General features: G+C 41.0%; 1 protein-coding gene across 13 annotated transcripts in view; it reads right to left on the minus strand.

Moving 5' to 3' along the window:
• Positions 1-14,391, minus strand: part of LOC144754523 (cyclin-dependent kinase 11B-like) — a 431,279-nt gene that overhangs the window by 391,720 nt on the left and 25,168 nt on the right. For 8 of the 13 annotated variants that reach the window (XM_078642437.1, XM_078642431.1, XM_078642429.1 and 5 more), the window contains 2 exons: positions 6,858-6,983; positions 4,838-4,953 (listed from right to left, as the gene is read on the minus strand). In XM_078642437.1, the coding sequence (XP_078498563.1) occupies positions 4,838-4,953; positions 6,858-6,968 (227 nt within the window). In that variant the 5' untranslated portion in view covers positions 6,969-6,983. Of the gene's footprint in view, positions 1-4,837; positions 4,954-5,704; positions 5,881-6,857; positions 6,984-14,391 lie in introns of those variants that run through there. The other 5 variants (XM_078642439.1, XM_078642438.1, XM_078642433.1 and 2 more) reach the window with 1 other exon arrangement.

Here is a 14,391-nt window from a genome sequence, read left to right on the forward strand (position 1 = left end):
CAGGGAAAACAACATCCTGCCAGCACAACTCTCCTTCACAATAATCGAACATGCTTGCTAAGCTCCTGACCTGGCCTCTTTAATTTAGCAACTGGGAATATTTAACAGCTGCCAGCATTGGTCTTACACTGCAACACATCTGCTCTGCCAAATGCGATTCATCATAGTGCAGTTTATTCGAAATGTTTGCACAGCGCACAATACAGATCTCACAAGTTTGAATGTGCTTATGAACAGAAGAAGGCCTGGTGAAATAAAGTATTTGCCCAGGTCGGAAGGCAGATATGATTCTCTCTCTTCCTGCTTCCAGATGTTCCTGTTCAGACGTTCCCAAATCACATGTTTGCATGCAGGTGATATTCTGCTGCTAAACGAGACGTACATTATTGGCGCACAATATCCAGATCACTAGTAGCATGCTCATTCTTAAACAGGTGTGTCTTTATAAACATAAAACTCAGGCATGTCGAATACAGACCTCTTAAAATGTTGGACTTTGAGACAAATATAGGGAAAAGTGAGGTGTAACTTATCTCTTTAGGCCCCGTGCCCCGGCAGCTGCGAAATGATCACCTGGGTGGGGGCTGTTGAGGCAGGCGTGAAAAACTTCCTCCTGTTGACGCTCACTCCGTGTGCACTTTCTCCTCAGTACAGTGACTGTTTGTTACCAGCCAGTGATCCGACAGCAGTTATAGTCGGGTAGCCTTGCTCTGAAAGAACATGCAGGGCACCGCATTCACGTGTTGCCCCTCTGCTGAAATGAATTGTCCGGATTTTATTTTTCTCACCTGACGACCCAGACCACGTGTTGCCAGCATGCCTCCTGGCAGTGGCCTTCATGATCGTTGGAACTAAAAAAAACATGATGTTAAGAAGGTTCCAGCTTCCAGGAGACATAGCCTGTTCCTTCGAAAAAACAAACTCCCCGCCTTTGGCAGAAGGATGTGGCGTCACCTGGCGGCGCCAGTATGGCTGTATCTCACAGGGGCCCCCCTGGCTGTGATGTTAGTAGCCAATTGCGCTGCGCACTAGTGCACGCTTGCCACCTTAAAAACAGTCCCCACCCCCCCTACTAGCTACGCCAGTGTTCACTGGGGAAATGGTTCACCTCTCAGCACCCCTGCACCGCCACTCTGACTATGGCGGGAATAATCGCCCGACCCCCACAGAGCAGCAGTCTCTCGCGCTGCTGCAGACATTCTTTAAAAAAAAAAAAAAATTTTTTTTAAAACTCTGGTATGATGTCTGCAAGGTCCGCGGGCCGCCAGGGAAGGCTTGCCGGGCCGCCAGCGGCCCGCGGGCCGTACTATGAGTACCCCTGACATAGACAGACAGCTAGAGCAAAACCTCAACGTGGAAAAACAATTAGTGATAGGCACTGTTGAAGGGGACAACTTCACATCTATAGGAGATATGGGACAATATACCCAGTTGATTAATTTTTACAGCATGCATTGAGTGTTTGGGAACACTAAAATGGTTTCCTTGATGAAGTACTAGTTAATTCTTATATGTACTGTTAAGAGTGGAATAGAGGGAAAAGGGCCATTGCTAAATTATATACTGCGATGTGGGCTGGTAGATTAATATATACTGCTTAATGAGAGTGCTAAGCTAGCATCCAAGCTAAAGCTCAGAACTAAATGGACAAACGTTTAAAAAAAACTAAATAAAAACCTGTACATTACCTTTGACCTACTGACTCATTCCGAATCACTTTCACTTATCTAGGTTTCTTCTCCACCAAGTTATGTGTTGCAATCACACAAGAAAACAATGTTTGCAGTTGAAATACTTCACAATAAATTAAAATCTTTATTCTCATTGGAGGGTGTGCTTTTAAAGTCACATGAACAGTAGGCTCCATAAATTTCAGTACATATAAGATTCTTGTAGCAACCCAAATGATGGATGAGGCAGAAAAGTCAGCTAGAGCAACTTTTCTCAGAGCGGTCTCATGATGATACAAACATTATGTGATAATGTGTATGAGCTAAAGGAAACTATCACATGAAAGGTAAAGCTACACTCGCCCATCACTGTTTATTTTAAGTTATACCTCCAAATGTGGAGATAAGCAAGCTTTTGAAAGAGTGTTATTTTTTTCTTCAGTTCAAACATAACAGCCATGGCAAGGATTTAGCACAGGGCCAAAGATCTGGTTTTGAAGACTAATCGAAAAACTGTGGTCTCAGTGGGGACAGGTATGAAGCAGCATTCCAGATGTCTGCAGTTTCCCTCTGACAATAAGTGACAATATACAAAGGGCTGGGTAATAAGCATGGTAGTGCCCAGAACTAGCTATGAAAAACATCGCATGAGGAAGAGACATGGAAGCATGTGATAAAGATAATAAAATAAGGAAAGCATAGGTAACTCTATTGATTTTTGGAAAACTACTTCTCTTAAAAGAACTCCAAGAATATTTTAAACCCGTAATGATATGCAACTCTTAAACAAATCACAAAATGGTACGAAAAGTAATTAAAAATGTTCCTTCTTAAAAATCTGCAGCAAATTAAGTGATACTTGTAAAAGAATACTTCAATTTCACAACATTACTTTAAGACTGTATGCTACTCCAAAGACTAGGAGGGACCCATGAAGAAGAACTAAGTTTGCTAAATATTTGAACCTTCATAAACACAAACTATCAGCAAAAAGCAAAAGAATGTGTCCACAATAACAAATTGAACAAAAGGAGTATATAAATGGCTACAGGGACTAGCAAAGGGAGTCTGTACTAGTAAATAGCACTGGACACTGTTAAAAGCACCGGGCCACTACCATACAAGTCTTTTGCTGACAGCTTAAAATATCGGATGTCCCCTTTCTCCCAAACACCTCTTAAACAGTTTATCTGCTGCCTTCAAATCCACACACAGAGCTAATGCAGGGCAGCATGAGAGCATTCTACTGCCATACAGAATGGGGCACAGGAAGCATTAGTTGAAGATCATATTTGTGGACAGATTTCATAGCAGCACCCCATAATTTTTAAAAAAGATGTTTGCTCCTGCTGCAACACCTAATGTTGGGGCATATTATACTTCTATAAGCATAAAAGCTGCATTGTAATCCTTCATAGGAACATTTTAATCCATATTCAGATGACTGGTCAAGATATGGAAGCAACACCTCCTTCTGACCCGACCTAAGACCAATTTGTTTGCCCAGGTCCTCGAAGAATCTCTTCCATTTGAAAACACGGACAGGCCTGTAAGGCAAGTCAGACTTTGTGAGGGAAAGCTATTTTAGGGTGTACTGACCTGTGCTGCGAAGCTGACAAAGAACTGGTGTTCTGTTCGTCCCAAGTGAATAGGCAATAAAGAAGCACTTACATTTTATTTTTGTTTTGTCACATTTGCTTTGTAAGAGACAAAAGCCAAATGTCAGCTTATGTCTTCTTAAAATTTGCTGCTCATTTTATCCTGGAGATTGGTGTTTACTTCTCACTCTGACTGCAAAGATAGAGGATTTTGCAGAGTGAACTGTGAAATGGTAGGTGTCAGTTTTTTTCCTAACACAAGATTTGAATTACTTGTAAATAAACTGTACAAATATTTCACAATGTATGTCAGTAGTTAGAAAAGCATATTTTTGGTAATTCTGTGTGATGGACCAAAGATTATTAGGATGAAAACAAATCAGAACTCTTTACTTGGTGATGTGCAAGTAATAAACATTTGTGATGGCAAGCTTATGTGGGCTATATTCATATTGTACATGAAGCAAAGGCATGGTTTACTAAATCAAAAAAAGAGTTTTTTGAACAGCAGAAATGCTGAACTCAAATATTTAAAGGCGATCTCATGTAATAATGAAGAAAAAGACGACTATGCAAAATAAAATATTTGCCTAGGATCACACAATTTGAGACAAGTTTACAGGCAAAGTATAATACTGTTGGGTCAAGTTGATTATTAAAGTCACTAGACCTGCAGGACTGGAGACATTGTTATGATTATTTGAGGCCCGGAGGATGAAATGATCACCAAACCTTGATCTATTTTAGAATATTCACAAAGATAAAGAGTACTGAAGTCAAGAGCCAGAAGGGCATGTTCAGAAATAGAAACCTATGCTGAAAAATTCTGTTAGTCATGAAGGCTAAGCAGTCTTGAGCTTCTGCAGAGGAAAAGAAGATATAAAACAGTATTTAGGTCAGTGAGAGGCAAACAAGTGGAGCACACCAGAAGGCTTGGAATGTGGGGCTAATGGCGAGCACAGCAAGGATAGGTGGCGCAACAGACTGACGGGAAATGTACAGGTTGTAGTAAACTACAACATCTCAGACAGTCCTCAAGATACTTTGTTTAATAAAAGTGGTTACACCTACATTAATCAATACATTTTGCTACAAACAAATTATGGAAGATTTTAACAAACAAAAGGAAATACAAAGACAAGTCCCCACAGGATCCCAAAGAACCAACTAAAAATACAGGTAAAATCTTCAGGAAAGCCTCAAAAGTAGGGTGCACAATGACTGCATGCGTAGGTTTTAGGAGCACCACAATTGTGATCACTTTGTAAATGAACAAACAACTCCCAACGTTCAAGAAAACTTTGAAAACAGATCTCTTTAAACTATAATTCTAACAATAGATATTCGACTACACAAGAGCCAATTTCTACTCACCACCAAATGCTTCTGATGTTCTCTCTTTATTGCTCCAAATAGCTCTAAACCATGCAACTGCTATACAGATATTTTTTAATGTAGCATGACATTAACACTTAGGAAAGGGTAGAACAAATAACCGCTATGGTGTAACCTAATACGCTTCTTAAACTGTCTTATAATGCCCCAGTGGAACTTTCTTCCAAGTCCTACCTGTCTTCTAGGGAATCTTCTCTCCTGTATGGTGAATTCCGGATTGTGATTTCCATTTTGTGATCTCTCAGCTCACCCTCTTCCAGAGAATCCCTTTTTGAATCCCGATCATCAGACTGAAATGCATAAGTCGGGAAACCAAATCACATAATATTCCTGATGCATAATAATTTTGGCAGTAAAAATCACTAATATGCATTGAAAATCGTTTTTTTTCCAATATTGTAACACATTGTAATTGTCTCTGCCATTCAAAAGAATTTAAGGTTGAGGCTGAAAATGTTGATCTCACTCTGTGAGAACTTACATTACCCACTGAGGAACACCATAGAAGTAAGGAACCTAAAGGGCAGGGCCAGTCCTACCCACAACCGAAAAGCACAAATGGTGTCTGAAGCTGCCTAATGTAACTGCCCTGAGGAGGCAGTGAATTCAGTGACAGAGTAACAGAGACTCCACACACAAGCTGGAACCCCTCTGAGTATTGATTTCCACCTCACTTGGTGTGGACGTCTAATATTGAAAAAGAGGTCAGTAAAAGATACAAAGCTGTAGGCATTTTACAAAGAAGTTAAATAAACAATATTGTTGCAGCGGACATTCAGTTATCAAGAAACTACTAGGAACGGTCAAACATTTTTTCATAAAGAACAATAAACTGTTCATACAACAATCCTTTCTTGATTGAATCCAGTACACTAAACCAATAAATGAGTTGCAACTAAAATAAATATGCTACTTCAAGTCCTAATTAAATAGCATACACAGAAACCCAGCACACATCCAAAGTTGGCAGCCAAAACCTCATTCACAGTATTGCGTATTAGTTATTTTATTGTTTAAAACATTACTTTGGTCCAAACCTACTTTTTCAGAGGGAAGGTAAACTTTCTTCGGGGTTTGATTTTCGTTATCGTCTTTAGTGGGGATGGGAGTAAGCATCATCTGACTGCCTGTTCCCCGTACCGGTTCACTTCCCCTCCTTAGAGGAGAGTCCGGTCCTCCAGAAACAGAGGACTGTGTCTGTGTAGTGCCCAGAGGCCCTGTAAAAAAGGGCACGAAGTGCTTTAAAAATAAAGGAATACATTAAGCACAGGCTAATAAAAAAAGAGCTCAGATGTGTAAGGGATTGAACGGTACAGAGTTAAGATCTAGAAAATAGAATTAAAGGGCACCTACGCACTCCACAGAGACCTATGTGATCACCCTAACAGGAAAGGTGAAATAAACAAGCACAGATGGTCATAGTTGCTATTTATTTGGTTTACCCAACATACACTATGCAGTAGGACAAAGATGCTCAACCATCAGAAACTCTGAAAAAAATAAAACATTCTATTTTGGAGTGTCAGAAACAGCACAACAATGTTCCAATGAAATGAGGAAAGTCCTAGTCCACTTTATTTTTTCTGTACCAGAGTCAAGAATGGTGACCAAAGAAATCGTTTTGCACATGGCTCAAGTGAAAACAGCTGAGATGTTTTAAAAGTACTCAGTATTCAGCCGTTTGGCTTGCAAGGTATTTACGGTGGCATTTAAGAGAGAACCAACCAACGTCTAACTCTGTCACGTGTGACCAATTTTAATATAGGTACAGGTTCTGCTTGGGTGCATCCTTTAAGCACTCTGAAAAATGTAGGGGTTTTTCCGCAAAACAGTAGTCTCTGGTATGAGCAGGTTAAACACTGCTGCCTTAGTTTTGACAATCTTACTAGTTACACCTTTTGCATCTCACTAATATAAACTCAACAGCTTCATTAGATTACTTTTACATGTTAAAATAACACTTTTTTATCCCTACATACTTTGGAAAGTGCCCTGCCTCTACTGCTGACATACAGAACAGCTGTGTTAAGAGGGCAGCTTGTTGTCTGCGAGATCCTTGTGACTTTAAAATGTAGTAACTGGGAACAAGTCTGCTACCGTAAATTAATCAAATAATAAAATTAGACATTTTGCAGGCCTGCAAAAGTAGCAGTATAAGATAGACCACGGCATTTTTTCTGAACATAGTACTTACGTTTTTTGTGTGCTTCACCTCTCCTTTTTCTTCTTGCTCCTTTCTTCTTTTCTTTTCTTGAAGAATCTCATCTAACGTTTTTACTTTCCAGTTATCTTTTTCATCCCCCATTTGAAGTTGAACACACTGAGAAAAAAGAAGTTTGATAATTAAAAGAAGTAAAAAAATAACTTCAACTTTATGGCAATGAATCATACACTGCTGCCATCAAAACTATCAGTAACTTTAAAACCTCAAATTTTGTGGCTCGTTTGTAAGTCAAAGCATCAAACATGGGAATTTGTTTGTGTATCTAGTGATATTAAATCTATCCGCTTTCAAAGAGAGTGTGGGTAAGGAGGTTAATGAGTACTCCTGCACTCACCCTTATTTAGAGAAATATTTCTATCACTGTCTAAAAGTCAGTGCTATTCCATGAAGCTATTTAAAACATTTAAATCAGTGTCTGTAAACCAAATACGCCGTCCACCTTAAACTGAAAGGTAATGAGGAAAATATGCATCACCAGGGCTGCCAAAGTCTGAAATGTCTAAAGAAAACAATCAAAAACGAAAATTGTTATTGTTTATGCTGTACAGAAAAAAGGGAGTACTTTAAGACTGATAAGATCATTTGGAATGTACATTTTTCAAGCAAAATGGAATGTTGTAAGGACCAACGGGTGAATATTTAATTTGCACTTGGTGGTACATAGTTTATAATGTTTTAGGAAACCTGGTTGGCTGCCTGGGAAACAGCCTTTACTCTGAAGTTTTTACTTCGTAGTACATTTTCCACTCATTTTTTTTAGATCGTAAAGACTGTTGGCACGCAAGTCTTTACAACGCAAGCAAAACCACGCATTTGAGGATAATTAAAAAAGGGGACTTGGGTCCCCCAAAAATATAACATGTTCAAATACTAACAAATGTGTAAATGGCAAATGGATTTTAAAAATCTATTAAGACTTAATGTATACATTTTGAACAGTGCAGTGTTACACCGTGATAGAATTTTCAGAGGCAATAAGCGTGGTAAAAGTATGCATGGTAGTGGAATTCGTGGTGAAGATGTTTCTAATGTGAATGAATGTAAATGCGTGGTTGTAAAGTGTGCGATGTAAAGACGTGTGTGGTGAAGGAAGGCGTCGTAATGTCATCCAAACGGCTGCCTCCCTAACCCTTCCTTTTATAAGGTGTCTGCCGCACCCAAAAAGGAAGATCAGCTGGTAGCCCAGAAATATTGATAGACAACAAATTAAGTTCTGGTGCAGTTCGGTTGAGTTAGCGTCTGATAATGACAAGGCTATTAAATTAGTTTGATGATAAATCGGTAATTAGAACAATTGGCTTAATCAAAGTGTATATTTGTTGCTATAACTCTTGATCTGGAAATCTTAGGCCATGGCACAGAACACTAAATAAGTCAAAGTGTAAATGAACTGTTATATTAGGTGCCATTTCTAATGACAGGATATATCAAGTAATTGACAATATTGCTATTATATGGCACTGGATAGGCCATGGAATTGCTGTTATGCAGATGACCAACAGATGTGGGACAGCTGTATAAGTGGCAAACTCAGCTTTGTCATATGGGACTTAATCTTAATGGAAAACTTTATTTATGATCAGCCACTGAAACGCACTTCTATTAGAAGAAAACTAGATTGCACTATAGATCACCCAATGATAGATATTTGTAAACTTAAGGATAAGGGAACCAATTTTAAGATCAGCAACGTGATGGGAAGTAACCATCTATCAAGTAGGGCAGTTTTACCAAAATGGCTGAAAGGAAATCTTTATAACAAGCTATTATTAGTGGATATATATATATATATATATATATATATATATATATATATATATATATATATATATATATATATATACACACATACATATATACATACACATATACACAGGTCTTCAGCAAAAATAAAATGCTGCTGAGGGAATAAGGGTGTTGACTGGGAAGAGTTGAGAAATTATATTAAAAGGTAAATCCTACCTATATATAACAAGCATTTGCAATGCAAAAGGTCTCGCATTTTCGAAACTTTAACCTATTGTTGGTGTAAACGACAATGCCTTTTATTACTGCAGGTTTTTTAGACATAAATAAAAGGCATGGTCATTTACAGTGCCAATAGCTCAATATCTCGCAATTGCGAGACCTATTACATTGCAAATGCTTGTTCTGTCGGTGGTGGCACAGGCATGCTGCCCGTAAACTGGTATTAATAGGAGCCAGGTGATGGTAACCAGGCCGAGTCTGGAGTTCTGCGAAGCACGACAAGGCTGCAGGGTTGAATTAATTTCTTATAAACTGGAAACCTTCTCCGTCCCAGTGGTCCTGAGATGGTTAACAGCTGTACACAAAATAAGCTAACCGTCAATTGTTTGTGGTTATCGGATAGACCTTATTTTTCCGGTCAGGGTGATGTGAAAACAAGTTGCTCATAACCACAGCAACATTTATTCTGTGTGTACCCGCCAAAATATAGCACTGCAAGAGAGAGCAGTCAAGGCAGGTACTTCAGATAAGACATATGAAAACATTTCCATGCAACAAAAGCAAAAACCCGTGCGTTTTACAGGGAGGTAGCCTTCCGATGCCAAGAACCTCCGATCAGTAAACATATAGCAAACTTAGCAGAAGCTTAAGATTCGCTTCTTTCTTGTCATCAGTAAGTTTTCCTTTGTGTATGGCATTTTCCTCTAGTAGTGAATTGTTTAGAGGCCAGTCTTGTAGTCTGTCCTCCACTCCCCACTAAGGCACTCAGAGCAGGGGAGGCTTCCCTGTCAGCGACATGAAAATAGATATGGGACCGGATACTGGGTGCTAATTAAGTGACCACATTGACACTATGTGGAAAATCCACCTGGGATCAGAGATTGTGAGAAAACCTTGGTTCCTATTGGACCGAAAATGATACTCTGCCCTTGGGATTGGATGATAAACTTGGGAGTTATCCTCAGGATGGGAGGGTCTGAAGAGTCCTGATCCCAGATTCATGGCACACTCAAGGCATTGTTCTAGAGGAAATGTGTGCTCCTTTCTGCTCCTCCGGAAACTTTGAGGCCGACCATGTGATGCTGCTCAGAGTCTTATGCTCAGACGTGAGTCCCAGGCTCTCCACACCACTGGAGTCAAGCTATCCAGGCTGATGGAAGGCTGAAGCCAGAAACCGGTCCTTGGATGCTTGATTCCGGTCTGGGAAAGACATGGCTTGGTAGTTCGGACTGGACTGTTCCCATGAGGCACAGGGTCAGAGCTGATTTGCATATAGCCAGTGTCTAACCCAGGGTGGTGTGGAGTGCAAAAAAACGATGGATTTAGGCCCAGATCCTTGTACTGGGGTGAATGTATGACATTGTTCTACATTCTGTCCATCAACTGTGTTTTTTGCTCAGAGTCTTGAAAGCAGCAAGGGGAGGAAGGGACCTACCTGGTATGGGCTGTTGACCAATGCTTTCGTGGACGTTCAGGGACGGGCAGAGAAGGAGAAGGACTCAGTCTCTTCCTTACTGCCCAGCAAAGACACGGACAATGTCCTCTTCTTTTCTGTGCTGGCAGCTGCCCCCCCACCCCCACCCTCTTCCTATTATTCCCTCTCTTTCTGTCTTGCTCCTCACTCACTGAAGAAACAATTCACAATCTCTCTTTCGGTCTTTCATTTAGTTGTATCCCTGTGAAATGGATCCAAAAAAGAACAAGCTGTCTCCTTGGAGCCGACGGGGGGACGGAAAGTGAAAGCGAGCGATGTGCGTGTGAGTGTGCGGTGGGAGCCAGAGAGGAGACGCCATGCGGGCGCGCCGGTGGGAGCGTGTGAAGCAGAGGAGACACCATGCGCGTGCAAATCGGATGTCCATGCGCACACATGGTTTGTCTCCCTTCGCTAGGAAAAGCCACAACAATACGGTCTCGCTAAGGCAAAGCAGCGCATGCTCTGCATTCACTAGGCGAGACCTAAAAATGCTAAAAGGCATACTAGCAGCTGTCTGACATGTTCTACAACCCAGCATGATGAATTATAATAAGGGTTGGAAAAAACAAATATTGCTATGAGGTAGAATACGAATCATACATGAGACGTTATGTAAAATTTCCCACAACCTGAAATAAGGCAAGATATACAAGTATGACAAGACATACAGTTAAGCTGTATAACTGAGTTAAGCAAGAAAGAGGTTAATGTATAAGATTGGAACACTAAAGAATGAAATAATTATTCAGACTAAAGATAATGTAGGGTTTTGGGAATCAGCTGGTCATGGTTACCTGGAAAATAAGCCTAATATTTCTACAAACACTAATGAGCAGCAGTTGCAGAATTTTCTTGCCGATTTATACTCCAGTCCAAATAAAGTGGTGAATGTGCCGAACGGTGATGTTGCTGCTATTATATCACTTTATATGAGATTAGTGGTATTATTTCAATAATTAGTAAAAGCAGAGCTCCAGGGCCAAATGGAAATACTAGTTTATATTTAAACTAAATCCTACCTCGCGAATCCTACCTCGCGTGTTCGGACCTTGCATTCTCTCTTTAAGTAACTAACACTGTTGAAATCCAGGATGCTTGGAGGGGTAACACTACTTCAGCCAATTTATAGTAAAAGGAGAAATACAGATGTCCCATCAACATCTAGAGTAATTTTCATTTTCTGATTCTTCTATAAAGATTTATGCTAAGTTGGTGGGGAGGCTCTAGAAAACAAACACTGGCAAGGCCAATAGATTTAGTCTTTGCAAAATCTATTGGCTTTGTCAATTTTTTTTAGTCATGTTGCACGCAGTCCTCAATTACTTATTGCAGATTTATTTTCTGGCTTCAGAGTTTGATAACCATGCTGCCCTCGAAAGGTATCACTGCGACCTCGGAACAATGCCCTTGCACAGTTACCATGCAGCTGCCAAACGTGCTTGACAATTGCTCCTCGTAAACAAACATTGTGACTCAATGCATGGTTTACTTTTCTCCTTGCACATGACCTCTTTCCCCCTTCTGTGGACTGAGTGGGAGAAATAAGCCAAAGCAGGAAGGGACGAAAGTTGTTTTGGTAGAAGCTGAGCAGCAATTGTGCCCCTCAGACCGGGTTGCATTGCTTGTTGTGCGTAGACCAGTTTTACTATAATTATTTAAATAAACAGGACTTAAATCAATTGATAACCGCTCGCAACACGTAGGCATTTTTACCCTTCAGATAATCATGTCCCATATATGTAAGCATGTTTGAATTTAAAAAGGCTTTTATCTGTGACATTAAATCTTGGCCAATATTTCAGTGTTATGCAATTGGGAAATGTTTACAATACTGACTGTGGTGCTTTTGTTGATGGACTGCAATTGATGTCTGTCAATCCGCTAGTCAAGTAACAAGGAAGAAAGAAAGGGAAAAACATTTTGCGCAAAACATGCAAAAACACACGGCTTGATGCTATACACCTGCATTCGCAATTTAATTGGAGGTACGTCCGACTGGGTATTTTGAGTGAGAGTTGACTGAATTCAAGATTGTTTTGTGTGAACAAACAACAGACAGTGGAAGGAGAGCCGAGTGGGGGAGGTGGGGGGAATAAAAACCAGACAGTTGAAGAAGGGTGAGATGTAGTGAACAAAAAAGAAAATGGACACCGTGAGGGATGGGCGTAGAAGCAAATGACAGAGGTAGCAGTAATATGGGGAGATGGTTGGGGGTGAGGGACTGCAGACACATGCACCATATAAGAGTGCATTAAAAACAAGCATTTACAATGCAATGGTCTCGGCATTGTTAAAGTTAGAGCTATTGGCATTGCTCATGACATTATTTATGTTTTTGTTTTTTTAACATAAATAAATGGCATTGTCATTTACAATGCCAATAGCTTAATCTCTCGCAAATGCAAGACCTATTGCATTTGCACCCACATAGAGCCACACACACACAAAGCCACACCCACACACACACACAGAGCCACCCACACAGAGCCACCCACAGTCACCCACACACACACAGAGCCACCCACACCCACACGCACGCACACACACACGCACACACACACACACACACACACAGAGAGTCACCCACACACAGAGCCACACACAACTCTCTGCCCAGTAACGCCCTAGGGAACAGAGGCACGAAAAACCGGATCATAAGCAGGGCACAGAGGCACAAAGGCACAAAAACCGGATCACAAGCAAGCGCAACCAACGAGGGAGGGTGGGTGACGGCAGGACAGCAAGCACAACCAACGAGGGGGGGGGGGCAGGACAGCAAGCACAACCAATGAGGGGGCAGGGGAGCAGGACAGCAAGCACAACCAACGATGGGGCAGGGGAGTAACACAAAAACCGGAGCGTTGAAATGCTCCCGTATCGTGAAGTAGGGTACTGGAGGATTTTTGGACGAGACTATTGATTTGGTCTTCCATTAGCTCAAGTAACTCTGAGTTCAGGCTTAACCTCCGTGCAGGCCTGCTGAATAATAATCCCTATGAGAATAGCAAAGATGTGCCTCCAGTTAGCACCATCGACACATAAGGACAGTTGTGCATAATGTGCCCCACACTGATTTTCTGAAGTGAAAGTCTTTTAAATTGCAAACCTGTTCTGAACCCTAGCAGGTCACAATATTATAGCAGCTCTGACTTCACCTTCCAGGTAACGCAGACGGTATAGGCCAATACCTGCTGCACTTCATTTACCGCAGGTAGGGCAGGCTTAAAGACTATGCCCATTATCACTGGTGTAGGTTGTGCCTTGTGTAGTGTGACTTATGCATGACTATAGTGTGTACCACACAAAGGGTGTGGAAGCTAAGAAGACGAAAACTCTGGCGGAATTTTAACAACTGCGCCAGCTTCTGCGAGAAGAGGAAGACGCCACTCTCGCGAGACTGGAGGAGATTCAGAAAAAAATCACCAGGACAGAAAAAGCAAATACAATTAAACGACTTCAGGAAATTTCATCCCTCGATGCCCTGATCAGAGAGGTAGATTCGAAGTGTGCGCAACCGGCAGAGGAGCTGCTAAAGGAAGTCAGGAGCACCCCGAGAAAGTGTGAAAATGAAACGTTTAAAGAACAAGAAAAAACGACCAATGAGGACCACCTTTAGCTAGTGGCTGTGTGTGTTATTTAGCGATGTATCACAGGCACCAAAGGACACTACCCCGATCCCACACATGCAAAAGGAACATACACAAGTCACGGCGCAGAGTAAGACGCAGTCACAATCACAGGCTTAGGGTTACATCCAAACAGACATGACACAAGCGCAGAAGCGCACACAGGCTTCAAGGCGCATACTAATACATGTGCATGTACACGCGCACAATGGTGAGCACACACATCACAAAAGGCAGATGTCACAGGCTCTGTTATTGTGCGAAATATTGAGTCATTACAGACATTATAGCAGAATTAAACCATCTATTTTTATTATTATCCCTGTCTGGACAACACACATGGTTTGCTAATATGTCCGGTACAAAATATTGTTTTTTTTAAAAATCAATTTCAGGAAATGTGTGTGACCTGTACGTGATAAGAACGAGTGCCCTT

This window comes from Lissotriton helveticus, chromosome 5_1 (assembly GCF_964261635.1).
Source record: "Lissotriton helveticus chromosome 5_1, aLisHel1.1, whole genome shotgun sequence".
In the NCBI taxonomy this organism is placed as follows: domain Eukaryota; kingdom Metazoa; phylum Chordata; class Amphibia; order Caudata; family Salamandridae; genus Lissotriton; species Lissotriton helveticus.